Source organism: Eurypyga helias, unplaced genomic scaffold (genome assembly GCF_000690775.1).
Source record: "Eurypyga helias isolate BGI_N326 unplaced genomic scaffold, ASM69077v1 scaffold13996, whole genome shotgun sequence".
In the NCBI taxonomy this organism is placed as follows: Eukaryota; Metazoa; Chordata; class Aves; order Eurypygiformes; family Eurypygidae; genus Eurypyga; species Eurypyga helias.
In genome coordinates this window covers 11270-35667 of record NW_010257383.1, presented here as the reverse complement: position 1 = coordinate 35667, position 24398 = coordinate 11270, and the positions used below count along the sequence as shown (strand labels likewise).

The following is a 24398-nucleotide window of genomic DNA, read 5'->3' as shown; positions in this document are numbered from 1 at the left end:
AACCTAGTGATTCTGTGATTCTAAGTGTGTCATCAGCCACTGAATTGCAGTCATACCCATGTACGGTATTTCCTGAGATGAAGGACTGCTGCTTTCCTCTAATTTTTTTTATCTAGCAAAAGCTGTGGTAGAAACTTAAGCATATAGACGACAGTTGTTCTGCTGTTTTCTTTGGACTACGTTCAGTGTTGGTGAAAGCATTATGTTCACTGTCCTCATTCTCTATAATCAGTCCTTCAATATAATGAGGATTTAATTTCAAATGAAGGATTTACTCTTCTTCTGGTTCTCAAGGGAGCTGTCTAGGTAAGTACAACTGATGATATAGGAACATGTGCTTAAACCTACAGCAGATGAATGGAATAATTATGATATTTAGCATTTATAAAGAGTTCCCATATGTGCAGAGCTCTAGAATATAAATTAAAGCTGAATTTCACTGAGGCTTACACCATTATTCACGTTCACACAGAAGATGGTGAATGCTTTTGTATGGAGGCAGAAGTGTTGCAGTGGCACTTTTTGGGGGGTATTGGGTTTTGTTTTTTAACTAAAAGCCAAAGCTGGTTTAATACTTCATCCAAGAAATTCCATGTGGTTATTATGTACGGAGACCCACCCTGGGGTCCCACATCACTTGAGCTGATGCAGCGCTGCCCAGACCCAGAGCCATGTAGTACCGCTGCTGAAAGCCTCCTGCAGCAGTCGAGTCCTTCCATGGCCCTTGCACTGTCTCCTGTCTTTTACTGACATAACTGGTAGTGTGGCAAAGCTCACCGAGGTGGATGAAAATAAGCCTGGGCTTTACGAAAAAAAGACCCCTAGGTCAGTATTCTGCTGAGGTTCGCTGAAAGGCCAAAGAAGCATGAGGATGAGAGTGGCTACCCAGCAGCAATAACAGTCATAGCTTCCAGGAAAAGCTGGCAGAATGTAGCTTTGTAAACCACTTAGTGTTTCTGAATGTCTGACCAATTAACTGAGCTGGAGTTTACGTCATGGGGTTTTACAGTAATTTAAACTCCACTTGATCTTACATGGTTTTCTGTGTGCCTAGAATGATTTAAAAAACTACTTTTTTTTTTTTTTTTTAAAAAAAAGAGAGAAAAAAAGGTTGACTAGATAGTAGTTCTGTTTTGCTGGGGGAAGGGACTACTGTGTTTTAGTGGCAGAATGGGGAATATACTCTCAGCTGTGTCTTTGGTAGCTCTTTCGGGTGTGTATCACTTATTTCTCAAACCGTTAAAAAAGGATTTGGAGGCATTGCATGTGCTGCAACTGCAATCTCTTTTTCTTCTGGTTTTGTAGTGGGTCCATCAATGTCAACAGAAGCTGATGAAACTGAAAATTGGATTGCAGTTTCTGGTTCTCAGAACAATGAACCCTGTTTTCTAGGTGGTGGATTAGGAAGAGAGCATCTTAGGATGAGCGCCTTGTTCTTTAAGGTCACCCCTGAGAGCATACTCTGAACCAAGTGGAGGTCCAGGCAGTCAGGCTTCTCCCCTTCATACTGTTACTGGTTTTTTCTGTCACTAGGCGGTCTGCAAAGAAATTTTGGAAAAGTACATACTTAATTTTTCCAATTTTCACATCATGTAACTATCTAGAAGTTATCCTAAAATATTTTGCATATGATGGATATTTACCACTGGATCCCAGGTACTTCAGGTTTGCTGTTTCAAATCAGTCGTCTGCTAAGTGACCGACTTTGCACTGTGGCATCTAGATTTCAATGTTGTGCAGATTTCTTTGGTTTGCAAGTGAGTACACTTCGCCTGCTATCTGATGCTCAGAGCTGTCTGTCTACTCTAACTGCATTTTTGTTGTTCCTGTCAGAATGGGAGGTATTCCAGCTAAAAGCCATAAAGGAGAAAAGCTGCTTCTATTTATGGGTATTATTGATATTCTGCAGTCTTACAGGTAAGTTGAATTTCAAGTTTTTATTGAATAAGCTATTCTGAAATGACTTACAAATGTGGAAATTTTATAAAGCAGTTTTGATTTTGTTTTCTTATGCTTAGGTTAATGAAGAAGCTGGAACATTCTTGGAAAGCTCTTGTTTATGATGGGGCAAGTAGATTTGTTTTTTTTTTTTTTAACTGCTAATATTTTTGCTAATGGAACTTTGTTTTATGTTCACCAGGAAAGAGCAAGCTCAGGTATATTTGTACTCTGCCATCCCCACGTGGTATGCGCTGTTGCTGAAATCTTTTAGATCCATTTCCCAGTATATGCTCTGATTTTATTTGCTGATCTTTCAAAAAGCAACCAAAAAGATCAGCTTGAACTTAATACCTTACACAAGACAATGGCCACTTAGCAGGACTTTGATGAATCTCTAACTATAAAAATTCATAATGTGAAAGAAGCGTTTCGAATGCTAGGAAGATTTTGCAGAATGTGGCTGTTTAATTCACAAGTCGTAATTTCATAAATAAGATACTTAAGTTCTTGAAGAATTAACCTTTAAAAAGGAAAAACTAGTTAAGATTCCCTTGTTTTGAGTATGCCTGAAATGTATGATATAGTTACCTGATGTGTCCAGCTTCTTTCTTGACAACTTGTGGTTTACTTACAGAAAATGTGACTGAGACCTTTTCCAATCTTGCAGGATACTGTTTCAGTTCACAGACCAAGTTTTTATGCAGACAGATTTTTAAAGTTCATGAGTACAAGAGTCTTCAGGAAAGTTCAAGGTAAGGAAGTTGTCACTTTCACTCTCTTAGATGTTTTTAAAATCATTACCTTATAATGCTCCTGCCTTGATAATGAAAGAATCATTTCTTCAACATCATGTGGCACGTATAATGACAGAAGTTGAGTTTCTTCACTGGAGCTAGTGGGATTGGTTTTTTAATAGTAAAGTAACAGGGAACTATTTGCTATGGTTTTTTTGCTACATCAGGGACATCTGAAGGTAAAACAGTAAAAAAAAAAAGTCCCTTATATTAGCACTGATATAAAGATAAATTTCATTATCTAATCATTTGTTCAGTCCTGCATCTGTTATTCATAGGAATACTCCCATTGAATTTAATTTATTCATTTTGCAAAAGTAAAGATTGTTAACATACCACCTGCAGCATGTTTGAAAAGACTGTCAGTTTTCCTTTTGATATGGATTTCTTCTGTGTTTTATCAAGGAAAAAAATCAGAAGTAGTATATTAATAAATTCTTTTGTCTTTGTCACTATCGCCTCTTTCTAGTTTTACCCTCCATTTCTCCTTCCTTAATCTTTTCATTCATTCTCAAGGGTAAGATACACATCGCTATCAGCTACTTACAAGGTGTGGTGGACTGACCTTGGCTGCACACCAGGTGCCCACCAAGCTGCTCTATTGCTCCCCTCTTCAACTGGACAGGGGGAGAAAAATATGACAAAAGGCTTGTGGGTCAAGACAAGGACAGGGAGAGATCACTCACCATTTACCAATTACTGGCAAAATAGACTGGACTTGGGGAAATTAATTTAATATATTACCCATCAAAACAAAAGTAGGGTAATGAGAAATAAAACCAAATCTTAAAAACACTTTCCCCAACCCCTCACTTCTTCCCCGGCTCAGCTTTGGTCCCCATCTCTCTATGTCCTCACCCTGGAGCTGCACAGGAGAGTAGGGAATGGGGAGTTTCCTTGTCAGTTCATCACATTGTCTTTGCTGCTCCTTCCCCCTCAGGGGGTAGAGATCCTGCGTGGGGTCCCTCCCATGGGAGACAGTCCTCCATGGACTTCTCCAGTGTGAGTCCTTCCCACAGACTGCAGTTCTTCACTAACTGCTCCAGCTTGAGTCCCTTCCATGTATCCTTCCCACGGGGTGCAGTCCTTCAGGAGCAGCCTGCTCCTTGTCCCCCATGGGGTAACAAGTCCTGCCAGCAAACCTGCTCCAGCCTGAGCTGCTCTCTGTTCACAGGCCCACAGCTCCTGCCAGGAGCCTGCTCCAGCATGGGCTTCCCAAGAGGTCACAGCCTTCTTTGGGCATCCCCCTGCTCTGGTGTGGGGTCCTCCCCAGCCTGCAGGTAGGTCCCTGCTCCCCCATGACCCTCCATGGCTGCAGGGCACAGCTGGCCTCACCATGGTCTGCACCACGGGCTGCTGGGGAATCTCTGCTCCAGCACCTGGAGCACTTCGTCTACCTCCTTTTCCACTGACCTGGGTGTCTGCAGAGCTGTTCCCCTCACGTATTCTCATTTGTCTCTTTGGCTGCTGCTGCTGCACAATTTTTTTTTCCATCTTCTCAGATACGTTATCCCAGAGGTGCTGTTGCTGAATATTCTTGGCCAGAAGCAGATCTGTCATGAAGCCGGCTGGCATTGACTCTGTTGGACATGGGGGAAGCTTCTAGCAGCTTCTCGTAGAAGCCACCCCTATTAACCCCACTGCTACTAAAACCCTGCCATATGAACCCAGCACACAGGGGAGAGAAAACAGCCAAGAGAAACTCAACATCACTACAGAGGGGCATTGCTACTGAGAGTTGTCCAAAAGCTTAGGTTTAAGTCTTGCATCAACGATATAACTATTGATTGTCATCTCTTTTAAAGAAAATGAATTGATTTCTGTGACTTAAAAGTAGACCTTGAAACTGTAGGTTATCTTAGGCACTGGGGATGGAAGGTAAATTGATCCTACATAGGTGAGTTCTTCCTGCATGTAGTATTTTAACCCCAGTGAGTAGCTGAGCCCCCCACAGCTGCTTGCTCACTCCCCACCCCAGTGGGATGGGGAGAGAATCAGAAGGGTAAAAGTAAGAAAACTCTTGGGTTGAGATAAGGACTGTTAATAGGTAAAGCAAAAGCTGTGTGTGTAAGCAAAGCGCAAGAAGGAATTCATTCACCACTTCTCATTGGCAGGCAGGTCAGCCATCTCCAGGAAAGTAGGGCTCCATCATGCAGAATGAGTACTTGGGAAGACAAATGCCATAACCATGAGTGTTTGCCCCTTGCTCCTCTTTATCCCTTCTTTTATTGCTGAGCATGACATTACATGGTATGGAGTATCCCTTTGGTCAGTTGGGGCGAGCTGGCTCAGCTGTGTCCCCTCCCAACTTGTGCACCCCCAGCCTCCTCACTGGTGGGATGAGAAGGCCTTGATGCTGTATAAGCACTGCTCAGCAGTAGCTAAAACCTTGGTGTGCTGTCAACACTGTTTTTGTCACAGATCTAAGATAGCGCACCACAGAGGTACCACAAAGAAAATTAACTTTGTCCCAGCCAAAACCAGTGCACTGTACCTTGGCAAGTGCTCCAGACGCTTCAGTAACTACCATGTAGGTGTATGAAGTTAGATTTCAGCAAAAATACTGCAGAATTCGCTGTCACGTTTTGTTTCTTGGTTGCCAACTGAAAAGAACAAATGTTGCCTTGGTCCCATGGAGTGAGCAGTATAGATATTTTATCATAATCTGGGTGCAGCTATGAAGCAAAACAACAGAATTTACAGGTGTTAAGGAACAGATTTATTTTCAGACTTGCTGCATTTGGCTGACTTTAAAAAATAACAGGGGGAAATCAGCTACCATTCAAGAATATGCATCTTGAACATAAGTTCATAGGTACCTTGAATTACAGTTCCTCCATGCGTGATAAGCATATTCTTACTGTGCAGTAAAAAATCCCCCAAAACCCAAAGTTTTGGGATTCATCTTCTTGCAGGCATCTTCCATCAAAAGGTCAGATCAGGTTTTATTTTCACTAAAATTTTTGCCGCTGGAAGTCAGTATTTTTCAGATTGTACCTGCTTTTGTTACTCTGAGTTCTGTCTAAAGATAATATGACTTTTCTTAAAACCATTATCCAGCTGTTTCCGGAAAGAATCAAATTATTTCATAAAATCATAGAATCACAGAGTGGTTTGGGTTGGAAGGGACCTTAAAGACCATCTAGTCCCAACCCCCCTGCCATGGGCAGGGACACCTTCCACTAGACCAGGTTGCTCAAAGCCTCATCCAGCCTGGCCTTGAGCACTTCCAGGGATGGGGCATCCACAGCTTCTCTGGGCAACCTGTTCCAGTGCCTCACCACCCTCTCCATGAACAACTTCTTCCTGATATCTAATCCAAACCTCCTCACTTTCAATTTAAACCCATTACCCCTTGTCCTGTCACTACAGGCCCTTGTAAAAGTCCCCCCCAGCTTCCTTGTAGCCCCTTCAGGTACTGGAAGGTGCTATAAGGTCTTCCCTAATTTGGAGTCATCTTGTGCAACTCTGACCCTGTCCATGAAAACCATTGTTAGAGACATGGCAGGTTAGAACAACATATGTGTTAAGGTCTAAAGAACTAGAAAGAAGTGGGAAAACTGGTAACTAAGAGCAACAAGAAATCAGACGTGTATAAGATAAGTACTCTGTGAAATTACTAAGTAAGAAAAAGAACAGGCTAGACTGAAAGGAGAAAGCTGAAAGTAGCTGCACTAAAAAAAAATAAAAAATATTTTAAACACAGTGTAGGAGTCTTTAGAAGAAAAAGAGGATATTAATTAACCCTATTTAGTGATTCCCTGTATGCATGGTATGTTGTGACAACTATTCAGGAAAGCAAGACACTCGGAGAGTTTATAAATATTAATGAATTGGTGGATGATTCCTCTGTGAGTTGGTCATGTTACCGAAAGGCAATAAGGTCTGAGGCATCGCAAGTGCAGAGACGGACAGGGAGGACTGCTGAGGTGCATTCTGTGTATATATAGTAAGGGGGGCTGCAGGGAAGACCTGATAAATATACCAGCAAGGTGAAGACCAGGGTGCTCTCTGGGGAAAAGCTGTTCTAGTTATCTGAGCAATGAGGTGTTTCCCAACAGCTATGGCAAGTGATATAAAACTTTATTATAAGACATGAAAATCAGCTGACTTAAATATCATGCATCCATACTGACTGCTTTACCACCAAATTATTTTTTACCTCTGTGGAGGTGCTGAAATTGCACTATTAACCAAGAATACTCTGCTTAGGCTCTAGGAAATGGTGGTGTGTGAGTTTCAAGGCTTTTTATAAAGCAGAGTTCTTGACAAATAGATACAAATTGACTGGCTAGAACTATGTAGTTTATAGAGGAACTTGCACTTTAAAATGGATCCTAGTTAGCAGTCTAATAATCCTACTTGTGGAACTGTATTTGGTTTGGAGTTGGATGTCAGTGTGGAATGGACAGTTGGCTCAAGTACTACAGAAGTATTGACCTATGTTATCATATCAAACTGATAGAAGGTGTTTTGTAAATACCTTTTTGACCAGTGTTACGCTGGTCTCTTAACCCTGTCATTAGTCACCTGGAGTGAGAAGTAAGTCTGTGTGGGTGGAGGTAGAACAAAACACAAATGCAGGGTAGAACTAAGTGAGATTGAAGTGAAACAAGATTGACTACAAATACTAGCACAAGTTAACAGTTTAAGGTGTTAAATATTAAATCCTTAATATGAAAATAAAATAATTTGATATAATATGACAAAATATGATGCCAAATTTGGCTGAAAGGAAGAAGGAGCCTCCTGAGACTCAGGGCTCTCAAACCGTAGAATAATTTTGCTGGAGAACTTCTGGGAGCTCTGTTGTCTGAGACAATACTCAAAGGAAATCCTCTGCACTGATGGATAGTAAGGAATAGTCAACTTGATACTTCTGTCTGTGGTCAAAGTAAATGTCTGATGCAGCCATATATGTTTCCTGAACATTTGAGTCTGTTTTCGGTTCTTTGTAAATCTGCCTGCTACATTTATGTCAGTACAAGACAAAACCCATTCTGTATTTGAAAACTACAATGTACAATTAAGGGCATCATGCCTCATTTTCTCTCTGATCTTAATTTGACTGTCTTATTTTTCCAGGCTATTAACCTGTCTTAATATCTCACTCTTACTGATCTGCTCTGCATACAAGGCTATTAATCCACCTTTATACATATTAATGGTTCAAATGCATTATCATTCTTACGTAAAATAAAGAATTGGGAGTGTTCCTGCCTTCAGGAATATTGTTTCTGAACTTCATGTTAGACATTGCAGTTTAAACTCTTAAGCCTTGTCCTGAATGTGGGTTTTTTACCCCAGTGCACAGAACAAGCCTCCATAAATTACATTAAAAATATAACAAGCAGATTCAGCCTTGGGCAAAGGCTAGCTCAGCAGATATCTACTATGTTACTCTTTTAACCAGATACCTACTATGTTATTCTTTTAACAATGCCCTAGAACTATGCATCTGATTCTCTTCTTCAGTCTTTAGCCAAGTGGCTTTGATACTTTTAACTTTGTAGTAGAGCACAGTATGAACTACTGCAGTGCATCTGGAGTAACCTTGCAGCCAGGGCATGGAGATCAGCAGCTGGGAACTGAAAAACACTAAATGAACTGGTTGGCATCCTTCCGCAGAAGAACTACCAACGGGAGCCATGGTTCAGTAGTATTGGCAGTGGTCAGATCCTAGACTTTTCACCCAGAATGCCATTGTAAGTAGGCAGGCTCTGGTAAGAGTTAAAAGAGGATGCTCACATCTTAGTGTGCAAGTCATAAACATTTTGGAAGTGTTTATTTTACCCAAAGATGATGTTTGACATGGCAATGAACTGGTAATTAGGCAGTAGCACACACATAATTATATAGCAGTAGTTGACAGCTCAAGGAAATTATCATAACCTCTCAGAATACTCCAAATGTCTTTTCAGTTTCCCTATCTTCTGGGGTTTTTTTTGTTTGTTTGTTTCTTTATCATTCTGTCTCTGATTACATGGGTTGATACTCAGCGGGAGATTTGTAACTTTGTGATGTCGGAGTTGGTTTACAGACTTGGTATTTTATTATCCTGTGAGCAGTGAGAAACCCTTGAAAAGACAGAATTACTTCACTCATAAGTGAAATAACAATGCTTTTGCCTCTAGTGTTAATACAGTGTTTGATAAGTGGGTTTGTATCTGGATGTGTTCTTCGTCTGTATTCAGAAACTCTAGCTTTATAGATGGCTTGCTTTTCTTATGCTGTTGAAGATGTGCAAAGAGGTAGGATGACATCATTCAACACCTGTGTTCATTTGATAATGCAGCTTTAAAGTATTCACCTTCAAAGAAACGATGCAATTCCATCACAGCTCTAAAGGCAACATCACAAGAAATAGTGTGTGCAGTTACCCAGGAGTGGAAGGATGAAAAGCATGGCATTCTTGCTGAAGGACAAAGCTATGCCAGCCTTGATGAAGAAGGTAATGTCTTTCTAACCAATAGCCTAAACAATGTTTTTAAAGGAATTCAGCATAAGCTCTAGAACCGCTAAAAGTAAAAAGCTTCTATTCTGGCCAATCTTTCAGAACTTCAGAGTTGGGTTATTTTGGTGGAGAGAATTGTTAGTTGTATTTGGCAGAATGGACTTTCAGGAGCAAGAGGAAGTCAGAAACAAGGTTATGGTATGATGTTACACCTTTGGATTTCAGAAGGTGCTAAAATAAACTTATCCAGACCAGGTACTGGATTAAGGCCAGGGCCAGTGCATTTCTTTTCACCGACATTTAAACAAACATGACACATGAAGTGTTTCCAAAATCAATTCATTGTTTCCAGAATCTTTTTGAAGATTTTGGCCCTTTCAGAGCTTATCTGCAGCCAGGCTCAAAGGAGAACCAACCTCCTAATCCCATCTGAAAACTGAGCCCTGATAGTGTGAGACCAGTCCCAGAGCTTAAAGTCATCAGATATTCACACCACTATTTAATATTTGACCTTGGGGTTGCTCTGTATTCTGCTGAATGTACTGGCTAGCAGCTGAAATTTACCCTGTAACACAGGAGAGTGTGGGTGTGGGCACATGAATATTACAGTCTCGTCGATTTAGACTTACTGAGAAGTTTCAAGAAGCTGTTGAGCGCACCGTGTGACTCCTTACACTTGCATAACGATTCCTGGATCTTAACATTCTTCAATTTGAAATTAAATTTGATAATGTTGAGTCTTTTCTTCTTTTTGTATGCAGTACTAGGTTCATGCCACCGGCCAGACCTAGTGCCAAGCACTCCATCTCTCTTTGAAGCGGCTTCCTTGGCAACCACAATTTCTTCTTCTTCCTTGAATGCAGATGAGCGTTACCGGCGCGATCAACCTATGCTCTATTCTAGCAGGTAAAGGCTGTATATGTGGTAGAGCATTCCCTACTGTTTTCCTGGAAGTCTAACAGTGTGTGCAGTGGAGGGGGGCCCTGCAAAAGAAAAAGTAGAACAGGCAAGTGTCTCTCTAGCTTGGTCTTGAACCTCTCCAGTGAAGGAGGGGTGCCATAAGCCCATAGGATTTGTTATGTGTTTGTTTGTTACTATATGTATTATGATTGGGGTCACAAAACAGAAAACATAATCACAGCAAAAATGTTATAGTATAGTTTGAGTATTTTGTCATGCTCCAAAACTAAACTGGGCATTAAAAACTTGCCTAGGCCTTAGTCTGTGCCATAAACCAAACTACATTAAGATCAGCGTAGAAGATGCTTGTAGCTTGGCTGTAGTCTAAACCAGCTTCAGAACAACTGTAGCATGCTAGGAAAAGGGACCTGCTTTCCAGTTGATCTTTATTCTGAATGTACAGTGCAGAACAGTCTGCTTTAAATTCTTTCAAAACAACCATTTTCTGAAGTCAGTTTCTGTGAAACTTCATCCGTGGGTGTGATTAGAGCTTGTCCAGTTTTAACCCAGGAAGGATAAAAACAGGGAAGTGTGAAGAAAAGTTGTGCTGATGCTTGTGAGCTAGTTTGAATGCGATCTGAGTTGTGTTTGAACATACTTCACCCACGACTGTCTGATGCCATGCTTAGGCTAGTAAATCTTGCTGGGAGATCGTCTACATGTGCCTGTGCCCTATCTTCTGCACTTGAAATGCTCTGTGTCATGTCACCTTGCCTGCTCGCAGATGTCTCATACTGCAGAATAACCATTTCTATGTCTCTTTTTGTCAAGACGTGTAACTGCTCTGAACTCAAGTATCTTCAGTTTTGTTTGGAATAGTTTGGAATCCTGGACTACACAGTGTCTGTCTAAATTTGATGAGCTTACTCATGTGCCAAGATGTAGTTCTTTAAATTGCATGTTGTCCAAAAAGATCAAGTTATTTTAAAAGCAGTCATAAGGATCCTACCTATTAAAATTTGATGAGCTGTATTTTCATAATGTGCTGGGTTTAATTAGGGTGGAGTTAGTTTTCCTCACAGTAGCTTGTATGGGCTGTGTTTTGGATTTCTGCTGAGAAGAGTATTGATAACACACTAATTTGTTGTATAATCTGTTTTCTTTTTCATTATTTTAATTATATATTATTAGCAATGTTAGTATTATTGGTATCATAATTTCATTTACTTTCCGTTTTTACATTGTTCTTATCTCAACCCATGAGCTTCCTTGTCTCTCCCTCTGATTCTCCTCCTCCACTGGAGGAGAGGGGAGGTGAGCAAGGGGCCGTGTTGTCCTTAGTTGCTGCCTGGGATTAAACCATGTCACGCAGAGTTACCTGTTCATAGTGATATTTTCAGCTTCCATTGTTATTCATTTGAAATAAATCTCTCTGAATTGGCATCTTCCATAGATCTGATGTTTTGCCATAAAAATGTGGAATGAGTTATAGTTTGGGGTGTAACCAAGATTAAATTTTAATTACAGAACCATTATAAGGTGTCCCAAAATGCATCTACACAAGCTTTGGGAAATAAAATTACTACTGAATACACATTAGTAGAAACAGAGCTCCTTTAATTCAGCTTCTGTCAGTCTTGTCCAGTTTGTGACAAAGTTAGCTGTAGGACTTCAATATTCCGAGATCTTCGACCAGGGTTTAGGTTTGGTAAGAAATAAGGTTACACTGGGGTTCCTTTACTTGCTTTAAGCATCCAATAAAGCTACGACACTACTTTGTGTTAGCAGCAGCCATCAAAGGGTAACTGCTGAGCTGTCTGGATAAAGAGTCCAGATTTCAAACGCTTCAAATACTGTTTACTCTCCATAAATTAATTGTGGGGAAAAGCTGTAAGTTCATGATATTTTCCTGTAAAGGTATTCCAAAATAATTTAAAAATAAATGAAGTTTTTAGCAGATCTACACTTTGAATGTATGTTTAGACTTGTTTGATGGAATCACAACTGAAGAGCAATGTAATAGCCTAAAATGTAGTATCTGTTGCCAATTACATGATTACTCAGCACATCTTTATCTTAGAAAATCAGATTGGAACTGTAGTGTCTGCAGTCCAGGTTTGCATACTTCCCGTTTCATCAGTGCAACAGCACATGCTCCCTGACACGGCAGACCTTGCACCAGCATTCACAGAGGTGTGGCTCTTCACATGTGTCAAAAACAAAAGACCTCTCCTCGTAGCCAGGAGACTGGCCGTGGGGGCTGACCAACTAACTTCCTTGCTTGCCTCAATGCATCCTCTTCAGCTCAGGCTTGGTGGCAATTCTTTCTGCTGATCAAGTACTGATTCATGTCACAATCTCAGCATGTACCATTCACAAGGATTAGCTTCCCTGTCGTAGCTAGTGGCTTTCTTTGAGGTTTTAAGGAAGCTGCTAGGCATGCACACTATTAAACTGATTGCCCCATGATGATTCTGGGCATCTGCAGTTTTGTTCCCACCTCTGCTTTCAGCATCAGTGCAGGGAGGTCCTTACTCCTTCATGGCACTGAATAGTATATCCAGCTCAAGCTTTATTTATGTTTTTATGGTACATTGGAGTAACTGGCAGGGAAGTAAAAACACCAAAACCCCCATGCTGCAGTGATGCTCTGAGATCCTTCTCAGTGGAGTTCTGCTTCTGAGTGTTAGAAAGTGTTGTCATGCAGGACTCATCAGTTTGCCATTTGTCTCTGATAAACAGAAAGGGACAGTCTTTGTAACGAAGACTGAATGAATGATTTGTTTACACATGCGAACCTGCTCTCAGTCTTTAAGTATGTAATTGACTGTGACATTCTGCTTCAAGTTATTTAATAGAATTACAGTTCGGCATCTTCTTCATCAGGCTTTTTCCTCCTCCTTCAAAGTGTCCTGGCACAAAATGGGAGTACACAAATTTCCATGTAACCAGTCAGAAATCTCAGGTTTAGGGTAATACAGGCAGATAATCCTGTGTTCGTAATAATAAGGCGGTATCTGTACTGCTCCTCACTCCCGTTGATGCTAACGAGCAGTAAGTGCCCAGGGAGACGGCAGATGCTGTTATCTCCCTAGATAAAAGAGCGCAGTAATACTCTTGGATACCTCGAAGCCCATGCTGTATTTGTAACTTTGTTTTTTTCAGAACTGCCTTATGTTTCTATTGGCTGTGAATGTAATTGTTCTCCAAGGAGAGGGAAATGGTATTTTATATGAGAAGGGGTCTGAGCACCATCTCTCCTTGAGGGTGCTCAGCGCTTGTGGTCGGAAGCGAGGAATTGCTGTCAGTGTAGTTAAGCAGACACAGGTGGCTTACGGAGCGGCCCAGCTCTTCTGGCTGTATCATGTGAGGAAGGTTTATGTAGACCTGGCTTGATGAAGATTAGTACGAGCATAACTAATTGGTAGACAATGCAGAGCAGCATTTAGGGACTTGTGATTAGAGTAAAAAAGAGAGGCTGAGCAGCAGTCATAAACTCCAGCTTATTAGGAATGTTTTGCCAGACTGCTAGCTGATTACTTTCACCAAGGTATTCCTCAGTTCTTGAAGAGTTAGGGGGAACTCGGGGCGTTACCCAGGCAGTGTGAAGAGGAACTGATAAAAGCAGTGAATGAAGGGACAGTGGGAAGGAGAATGTGACTGTATTTTTCAGCACGAAAGGAACTTTATCAAAAAAAGGGAAATAAAAAGGAAAAAATAGGCAAATGTGACATATGTTATTCAGCAAATGTAGCTTCCTTGTTTGTCAAAAGACAGCTGGTTTCTGTTCTGTGAAGCTGTTCCTCAGTCAAGTGGTTATGTCATAAGCAGTGTCAAGTACTTGTTTAGTAAGAGAATAGAATTGACAATTTATTGCTTCTGTTAAAGTTTTCAAAGATTTTGCATTCCCCCTCAAGTAGGTTTATATTTGGTGCAGAGATATTTTAGTACCTAAAAAGTCTGTTTTCCACTAGAATGTATGTTCAATTTTGTGTCCAAATACACTCTTTTGAAAGGGTTTCTTTGCTCTGTCTTAGGAAATACAATACTTACACATCATTTCAGGAATTATTTTTATAGCAGAAGTGATAATGGGTTTTCTTCCCCCTTATAGGTACAGTTTTACTAATAAGTACTGGTGAATTAAATTAAAGGTGACAAATCTGAATGTCCTGAGCAGTATGACTGTTGTCTCGGTTGACATTGTTTTTGCAATTACAATTACCATGTTAATGCCTTTACAGGTGCTTCTGGAAATGTTCTAAGCAGGATTTGTAAGGTAGATGGGGAAGAGACTTCCTGTTGTATCTTTCAACAGGTCTCACAGCTTCTAGTCACAAACCTCTACAAAAAGGGACACTTCAACTCTCTTGTCTCTAGAGCAGCAGCAAGGTCCTGCAGGATGTATACGCAGGATTGCCGAGTTCTTCTGATTATGTTTGAGCCTAGGAAAATAACCTGAATGACATCCAACTTTTTTTCCTATTTATGTATTCTGTAACTTCTTTCTGTAAGGTGTGTTTATGTAGTACAGTCGTCTGCCTTCTCTTTCCTCTTCTTTCTGCTTTTCTCTATATTTTTCAGTTGTTTGTTTGCCTTAACTTTGTGTTATAATTTTGGAAGGCTTTGAGAGAGTTGTGGGTTTTGTTTCTCTTCAGTAGTCAAAACTTCCTGAAACGTCTGTATTTTGAATTGAAATGTCCCATGGCTTGACATTTTGTCAAATGATCTTTTCAAAGACAGGTTAGAAAACAAAAGTAAAATCTGCAGGTTTTTTCAGTGGAAGGGATTTGTAGGTGTTAGTTTTCCTGTTGTAAGGAGTACTTACTCACACCTTCTGCCAGTCTGTTTTTTTCTGTAAACAAACCTTTGTGTGTTAAGTTTAAATGTTTAAATGTCTGTCCACACAGCACCCTTAGCTTCTGAAGCTTAGACAAACTTGTCTGAACCTGATTGAAAGAGGATTAATGGAAGCTTCATGAAAATAAACAGCTAGGTGAAGTAAAAAAGAGAACTGAATGCTCTAATGCCAGGAACAGATGCACTGAGACACTGGGGGAATCCCATGGATCCCTGACAAATGAAAGAAGGACCCAAGAAGGACTAAAGGACTAGTCTTGTGAATGGACGGAGGTTCCTCCGCCTGCTTTGAGCACGTGACCCAGTGTGGTGTTTTGTTATTAGCCTTAAGTGACCCTTTAACTTCACCTGTTCCTGCTCCAAGCCTAGAGATACACATCGATATGTAAAAGCTAATAATTTTTTCAGAAAAGCAGCCTGTGTGATTTCGTAGATGACCGTTTCCTGTTACAAAAGCTCATTCTCTCAAAACATCTCTAGAAAGGTGCCACTGCTGAGCAACTCGACAGGATATTAAGCAAACATAATAATTAATACAAGAGAGAGCAGTAAATGAATATAGTAACCTGTTTACATAATACCTGTTTAATATTTGGTCAAATGTACTGCCTAGAAGTAGGTAGAAGGTAGAAAAATTCTGGTGAACAAGAGATGTCACCCCCTGCTTTTGAGTCGTTCTACACTGCTAGTGCTATATAGGTAGGCAGCCTCAAGGCAGAGTGAGAGGACTTTGCTGTATTCCAAGGTTTACTTCACTTTCATGGGTGCGGGGACCCTTCATTTGGAACAATGTTCACAAGGTGGCTCCGCTGATTCAGAAGAATAAAAAGCTCATGAAAAATTGATGTTCTGTTTGTAGCAGGCCAGTGTAGATCTTGGGTTCTGCTCGTACTTACAACATTGCCTGACTTTACCGTCAGGTATTTGGGATTAGCAGTTGTTCAGGACACTGATAGGCCTATGGACGTCAGGAAGAAATTCTTCACGGGGAGGGTGGTGAGGCACTGGAACAGGTTGCCCAGAGAAGCTGTGGATGCCCCATCCCTGGAAGTGTTCAAGGCCAGGCTGGATGAGGCTTTGAGCAACCTGGTCTAGTGGAAGGTGTCCCTGCTCATGGCAGGGGGGTTGGAACTAGATGGTCTTTAAGGTCCCTTCCAACCCAAACCATTCTGTGATTCTATGAATATGAGCTCAAGAATGTGTCTGTCACTAACAAATACGTATATGACTTATCTAGAAAAACAATCCATTAAAATTTTCTGTTGTAAGTGTAAAAATAGCAGTATATATTTCAAAGCAGCGAGCCTTCCCATAATTTGTGGCAAAATGCGATATCATGAAATACACAATGTTGCTTCATACTTTGGTTCTCTGTACTGTTTCCTCTTGACACACGCTACCGTGTCATAAGCCAGTCTGCAGAATTATCGTCAACTTCGTCATCACTTTAAGGAGTGAGTTACCATGTTCATGGTTCCTAATTCGAAGGGATCCTTTGCTTCTAATGCTGTATGAACAGAGTGACAGTTTGACATTGCAGTCTGAACAGTGTGGTGGGGTTTTCTTGTGGGATTTTCTTTTTTTTTCTTTTTTTCTTTTTTTTTCTTTTTTGGTACAGTTTTTTAAAAGCAGCCCTGTATGTTGCTGTAAGCCTTCTCTTGAAGATCTCTGCATATTTACCGAAATAGGAATTCCTCCATCTATGCTTACTAAATTAATTGGATTTAATCCCATTCAGGTTTTGATGCCCCATTTGGAATACTTTTTGTTGTAATTTTTTTTAATAGAGCCCTAAAAAGTGTCTTCCTTCACAGAAAAAAATGTTTTATAAATTATTTATCTCATGTTCTGCAAAAAACTTGGTTGTTGAAAAGTAGATAACCTGTACTTTTTTTTAACTTGAGATTTAAAATTAGTCTTCAGTTAACTACACAGCTGTGTATGTGAAACTCCAGTGGTAACAGTAGTTCTTTAATAAATTGGCAAACATTTCCTTGACTGAACTTGTCCCTCTGCATGCTGCTTTTAATATTCCTTACTCATCTTTGCCAGTCTACTTTCATTACCTTAATTTTTTCTGGTAAGTAAGATCCAGAGGAACTTCTCAGAAGAATCTTCATGTGTAGATCCCTCCAAGTGCTGACACATGTTGATGTGTACCTCTCAGTGGATTTGGATGTTACTATTCAGTATTTTGTGATCTAGAATGAGTTCCTAAATTCTGATTGCTTACACCATCTCTTTTGAACTACATATGTATGTCAGGTACAGAAATGACAGGTCTTATGATTTTAATTGGCACCTGAAAAGGTGTATAGGTTTGTTGACTGTCACGAAACTAATCTGCTTACTGTGATATTACTGCTTCACATGCCATGGTTTGCCACCAGTGTGAGTGTTTTAGCACAGACTCACTCTCAGACTCCTTCACTTGCAGCAGCATTTAGAAGATCGGTCATATCTATTGTTTTCTCAGGTCCGTAGTTTTGATGTTTGTCAACAGTGTCATGGAAATATTATAAGGGAGTTTTACTTTGTTTGACCTACTTTTTATCACATACACACACCACCCCCAGACACCTGAAATTTATAAAAATGGGTTTTTATTTTTTATAAAAAGGCAAGTTTGGGTTTTACAGGTGATGTAGTAATTCTACACTGTAAACATTAGGCTAATTAAAGCGTTCAATTTGACAGGTCCATAAATACCAGTTGTCCCAGTTCACATTGTAGTTGGTATTGAGTTGTACCTCAGAATAATAGTTTAACGCACATTTATCCTACCAAACATTTCTCTGACTAACTTCTACATGCAGAGATTTTAAAGATCAAAACTCATAATGCGTTGAGCTGATGATTTTTTCCAAAGTTAATGCAAGAGTTTTCAAACACATTAGACATTGCAAATGTGTTGCTGTTTAAGGGTTAAATGTTCTGTGGGATATGCTGCAGTAAAGCATATTTTACATCCAAAGACAGACATCTAAGCCTGTTTTTATTACAACCCTTAACAAGAGGCCGCATTCTGATTCATGGCTGTTGTATTTTGGCACTATCTGAAAGAAGTTGGTAATTACATTCCTATAAGAGCTGTTCTTCACACTGCCAGACTTAAAAAAAATGCAAACACCCAAACCCAAAATACAGCTCATACTTGGGCTTTGGACAGTTGTTACTACCTGGTGCTGTTTCTGCCACTCTTCAAAGGCTCTGCAGTGACTTGGAAAGGAGATTAAAGGGTTCTGCCTGCCCTGCCGGCTGCCCTGCAAGGAGACACATTATGATGAGGCCTGCTTGTTTTTCCATGAAGAGAACAGAAGTTGTCTTTTTCTAAAATTGTCACTTCAGTTTAATGTAAATAAAATATGAAGGACAGAAATAGTAATTAAAATTCGGGAAGGCTTGAAGGGCACTAGTGTTTTGATTGTTTTTTTATTATTGTTACTACTATTTTAGGTTATTATTATTTTAGATAATCCTGCCTAGTTATGTTAATTCCTTGACAAAGTGTAATTTTTTCCTTTATTCCTTAGAAATGTAATAGTATCTTACATATGTCACCCTTAGATTAAAATTTCTAAAGGCTGCGCTGTTCTATAAATCTGCAGAAAATCAGTGCAGTTCAGTTGGTTCTACTGAAGGTTTCTGCCCAGCACCCCATTCATCATCTTTGCACGTAGCAATCCCTAACTAACTCTTTGAGATAATTTGAGCGAGGATTTTTTCTTTTTGCATCTCATGTCCAAGAGAGCATTTTAGCAGGACTTTGGAAAACAAAGGTTTTGTTCTTATTTTCTACTCAAGAAAACTGTGTTGAAGTGTGCTGGTTTAGAAGGTCAAAGTATGGCTTTTCTCCACTTTTCAGCAGAAGGACAAAATATTTAGTGCTTCCTGAAATTGGATTCACATTAACACTAAGGGTAAGACCTTTAAAAAAAAAAAAAAGAAAAGAGCTTCTTGCTTTTCCCCCTTTTCGTAGGAAAATTGGAAATCTTGTTCTTATGCATATCTTCAAATAGCTCATAGTCATTTAGCCAGCTGGGATGCGGATTCTTCATGCTGTCATTGCAGGGCACGAGAAACAAAATGATTGTTGTATTCTGCCATGAAAATTATTTCTAACTGAGCAGCTGTAATTAAGAAGGTGTTACTACACATGGGCGCTGTGCTGCAGCTGCAGCAGAGTTCAGCCGTGGGCCAAAAGCACTTGCTTTCCTACTGACATCAGTGTGGGCTACAGATGAAAACTAACGTGGCAGCGGCTTGGAATTTCCACTTTCTTCTTTATACGCATTACAGATTAGTTTCCCCAAGTGTTCATGTGCTTTTAAATAGAGAAAAACCTCCCGTTTCGGAGTATATGAAAGAAAGCTCTGTCTTGCAACAGCTTTCCTAGGATTCTCTTTTTAATAAACAGTTCTTCATGCAGGACACAAGTCTCCCCTACTTGCGGAGTTTATCTCTAATTAATTATTCAAGGTGAAAGTCACAGCAGCAAGGAGATTGCTATCTGCAGATAAGTTGTGAGTCTTTGTAAGAGAAAAGAAGTGGGCTGGCATCGGTGTTGTTTCTTTCATGCTTGGTGTTCAAGGGACTTTAGTCACTGCTGGTTTTCTGTAGGTGAGATTACTGCATCTTTGGACTTTCTTTCTGTATCTAATATCTATATTTTATGTGTTACTTGTTTCTGTATATTAATTCTCTTTTTTAGGAAGTTCACTACTAAATAACCAGATTCTGACATTGATAGGAGCTTCTCTTAACAAGCTGCTGTTGTTTCAACCCCCATTTCCTGGCTGACTCTATACTGTATTTCTGTGACAGCTAGCAAAAAAAAAAGGCACACAAAGGGGACGTGGCATTGTCTTTATTCTGTGTTTTAGGTAAAACTAGTAGTTTAACAAACCCTAGGCTGAGTGCTGGACTCGCATTGCTATTGTTTGCTATCCACAGCAGGCTGTGAAGCAATATAGATTGTAATTCAATAGACTAAGAGCAGGAGAAGCGCGGTGCCTTCTAATGGAAAGGTAGAGGAGAGAGGAAGAGAAGTTGTGTCACAGCAAGCCAGTGAATTAAACTGAAATAACAGGACTAGGTCTTAGCCTTCTGATGTATGAAGGATACAAAATAAAACGCCTCTGGTGTGAATTACAGAATTCTCACCTCGTCTTGAGCACAAGTTCCAGAGATCTGCTGGAAATGAAAGAAATTAAAAATAACAGCAGTGAAGGTGGCGGTGATGTGGCCTGATTTGTGTATGAAAGGAATAACTGTTTCAATTCTTTCTGCTTGCAAGAACGAAAGCCAGGCGCATACCGCAGCCTGCCCTGCTTGCTTTACAGGTAGTGCTGCAGAGCACTGTTTTTCCAGGGGCAAGAGCTGGCCACTGGGTTTGCATATTTTTACAGCAGTAGCAGCTGCTCGCAGCACATCCATCTTGTGTCACTTGCGTTTCATACACTGGCCTCTGCACGGTCAGAGGCCTGAACTGCATTACAGCAGACATCAAAATTCTGCAAGCAGAAGTGATTCTCTCCTGCCCCCCTTCTCCACCCCCTTATGCCAATGGTAGTATCTTTCATGCCAGTGTTTATTTTGTGGGAGATGATAAAACATGGTCTAACATTTGGCAACAGCCTGTTTTTTCCCTTCCTGTCTGCCTTCCTCCCTTCAGTGAAATGAAGCATTGGCAGAAAACTGAGGTGACTGAAATGTTGTGCAATAGAATACAAGTAATGGGTGTGAGAAAATTGCTACTAAGTCAGTGGGAGCTGGGCTGCCCTTGAGACAAAAGAGCCTTGATATTGAAAAGATGCCTAATAACACTGTGTAATAAAAGGCACGTTGTAATGTGGCAAATGTAATGCTCTGCCCTTAATACTAATACAACATGAGGGTGAATGAAGATTCATTATTTTGTTGAGCATTTGAATTTGCTTTCTACTTTGCATGCTAGCTTTGCCCTTTCTGAAACTATATCCCATCTAAAACATACTTAAATTCCAAAGAACTGCAAAGGGAGGCGGAAATTAGTCATTTCTGGACTGATGGCTGTAACCATGTTTTCATACCCAGTTATAATGCAGAATTGTTAGCTTTTCACCGTGTGTGTAAATAGATAAGAACTTTTAAAATATGTCTGGGCAAAGCTGCTGGTTGAGTTTTCAAGGTAGGCTGGAGTCTCTTAGTTTCTGACAGGTGGTGAGGGCAGGTGATAATGGGCACCTAACTCCATTCAAACACCTTTGAGAGCTTAAGGTTTGTGGGTCCAAATGTGTTAACAAAACAAAACAAGATGCCTGTGTGGATGCATTTGCAGTTTCATGTTCTTTCTGGATCGTAGTCAACAAAAAGTAGTATTTATGAATGGAATAACAGAGTGCACCTGCTGTGTAAATACCACTTCCTTGCAGAGCTATATGATTACAATACACTCTTATTCTCTTTTTTCTGTTGGCTACAAGTGATCCCTACCTGCATGAGATCTGTGCCTGATTGCCTGAATCTTTTTTTTCCTTGTTTTGAGTTAAGAAATGCTGCCAAAATTTACACCCTGCGTAATGTGGAAGTAACTTGTTTTGAAATTGATGAAATGATCCCACATTTACTGTGACATGGTTTCATTCTTTAAATAAATACTAGAGTTCAGGAGCAATATTACTTCCTGATAAAATTTTAATTAATGCAAAAGTAGAAACTGTGGTATGTGTATGTTAGCCAAATACGAACTGCCAATTACCTCACCATTGTCAACACATCTATATTTGTACATTTACATTCTAACTTCTCAAGCATTTGCAGTTTTTATGTTTAAAAGAGAAACATGTTTTAAAACTTTGACTTGTGACTGAGCTCTCTGTAACTTGTATTTTTCCTTGACTCTAGTCTCCCTTCTCTTTTCAGTAAAGGGTTGCCTTCGAGTTCAACATTCACTTTAGAAGACAGTGCCATCTATTTGACTTCAGAACAGAGCACACTGGAAATGGAAAATGATAATGCTTCAGTTTTGGATGTGTACTTAGTAAGTTGTCAAGCTGTTTCTGATGGGCTTTTTTCACCCGTAATTCCTTTGACTCAGGCTCAATAAGTGGCTTAACCTCAAGATCCAGAGGTTCATTGAGGTATTTCTTGTACATATGCGACAAATACTTAAGTACCTTGTCAAAGCAAATCCTTCAAAAATCAATGTGCCTATTAACTGTTGTGTTAATAATGAAGTAGGCCAAAATGCCTTCTAATCTTTTTCTGTAATGGTAGTGGGTTTTCCCTCTTTGTTTTCCACAGGGAAAAAACCCCAACTCTTTCCTCTTCAGCAGAATATTCCACAATGTAGAAATTAAATTTTCTCAGACAAGAAAGTTCGGTGTTTACGGAAGTGATTTTGCAGGCAGTGTAGTAGAGCTCAATGTGAAGTACGTTAACAACTCCCCTTTCTGCTCTGAAGGGTTGTCCAGTTGTGGTGGCTGGAATATGATTTAAAAAGTATCTTTTCTTTGTTGTTTTGATTCCTAGTGAGCAGTTTATCTGACTGGTGAATGATAAGCTCAAGTCTACATCTTTGGTTGTCTTCATATCACCTGTATTTTTAAAATTCTCTTGGTATCTACAGCTCACATTTCACAGACATAAAGGCACCCAACTCCAGTTCCAGCTGAGTCAAGTTTTTGTGCCCTTCTAGGCCATTTTGAAAGTATAGGAGGGGGGTATGTTAAGTTTGACTGTTTTTTTCAAAGTTTCATTTTCCTAAAGCACAAATTAAACTATTCTTACATTATCCTAGTAATATTTTCCCTCTATTTTAATAAATAAACATCTGTGACTTTTGTGGTAAGGATTGTACTAGAAAGAATGGGTCAAAAAGGAAAGTGTTCTCTAAGTTTCTAGTAAGTGTTTCACACGGGCATGGTTGTTTCCTTTTCAGATGAGAGTTCACTGCATTCTTTACTTTGCTTATCTCCGGAGTTTCCTGATTTTTATATTAAGAGATCCAGCATATCATAGATTTATAGGACAGCCCAGGTTGGAAGGGAGCATCTGGTCCAACTTTTTCGTTGGGAAAGGGAGCCAGGATAAGATTATCTATCGCCTTGTCCCTTCGCATCTTGAAAACCTCCAGCAACCGGGACGCTACTGTATCCCTGTAGAGGTTGTTCGAGTGATTGTTTGTCCCGAAAAAAATGTTCTTGTGTTGAGATGAAACATGTTTGTCATATGTTTGCATCTGATCCCGAGTGCTTTCTCTGGAGGCTGCACCACTGATGTCTTTTATTTTAGTAAGCAGTGCTTGAGTATATACAGTGCCCACTTAATAGCTACTAATTTAATAGTCCCGGACACTTAGGGGAGTTGTTGGCTGCCTTGCCTCCACTGAAACAGGACAGTAGCAAGTACCAACTAGATGCAGAATTGACAGTTAACTGTGACCTCAAGTAGTCCATTAAATCAGCCTATTCCCGTAGGACTTGTGTTAATTGGACTTGATGTTAATAGGATGTTGACGTGAATCATCTATGAAGAGGAATTCACAAATCCTGAAACTTAATGGGAAGTAGTCAAATAGGTAATCACATGCAGCCCAACCTTGCTGTCAGATTTGCTGACTTAGTGAATTGTGCTTTAAACTAATGAATGTGATGGGTAGGATACAGAGATGTGACACCTGCTACTCAAAAGCAACAGGGTGGATGAGCACACCAACTGGAGTAGTGGGGAGTGCTGCCCAACCCTTTACAAAGGCAAGAACTCTAAGTCCAACCACCTCAGGTGTACTTAAAACAACACATGTTGTCGGGGCAGCAAAGAAGAGGAGCTGGAGCTCCATGGCCAGTTTAAGAATTACGATGTGACAGGAATTGCAGAAACTTAGTGTGAAGACTCCCATGACTGGAAGACCACAGTGGATGGCTAGAAACTCTTTCGGAATGATAACAAGGGAGGAAGGGGAGGTGAAATTGCACTTCATAAACAGAAGCTTTAGTGTATGGAGACAAGCTATGGAGACCACAAAAGTTCTGTTGAATCCTTTGGATCAAGATTAGACCATCACCAAGGAGGATCTTAGGTTAGTGTCCGTTAGGGACCTTCCAGTGGGGATGACAAGACTGAAGAAAGCTTACTTTGGCTGCACAAGGAATTCTTGAGCCAACAAAAGCTGAGCCTCATGCATGACTTCAATTCCCTAAACATTGTTGGGAGAACAACACAGTGGTGTGCAAGTTGTCCTTGAGATTCCTGGAACGTACAAAGACTGCTTCCTGCTACAGGTGCTGGACATGCCAACTAGGAACAGTACATTGCTACATTTATGGCTCACAAACCAAAAAGACATACGTGACAATAGTTTCCTGCTGGAAACTATTACGAACCAAACAAAGCAGGTGATGTGGTAATTCCATGCTGGATTTTCCCAAAGCAAACCATGCCAGGCTGACCTCATCACCTCCTCCAAC

General features: G+C 40.2%; 1 protein-coding gene across 1 annotated transcript in view; it reads left to right on the top strand.

Moving 5' to 3' along the window:
- Positions 1-1833: 1833 nt before the first annotated feature.
- Positions 1834-24398, top strand: part of LOC104511399 (phosphatidylinositol 4-phosphate 5-kinase type-1 beta-like) — a gene marked incomplete at its 5' end in the record, with an annotated part of 30651 nt that continues 8086 nt past the window's right edge. The window contains 6 exons of the mRNA XM_010153996.1: positions 1834-1917; positions 2019-2067; positions 2609-2693; positions 9031-9186; positions 9951-10095; positions 21853-21970. Coding sequence (XP_010152298.1) covers positions 1834-1917; positions 2019-2067; positions 2609-2693; positions 9031-9186; positions 9951-10095; positions 21853-21970 — 637 coding nt within the window. The remainder of the gene's footprint in view (positions 1918-2018; positions 2068-2608; positions 2694-9030; positions 9187-9950; positions 10096-21852; positions 21971-24398) is intronic.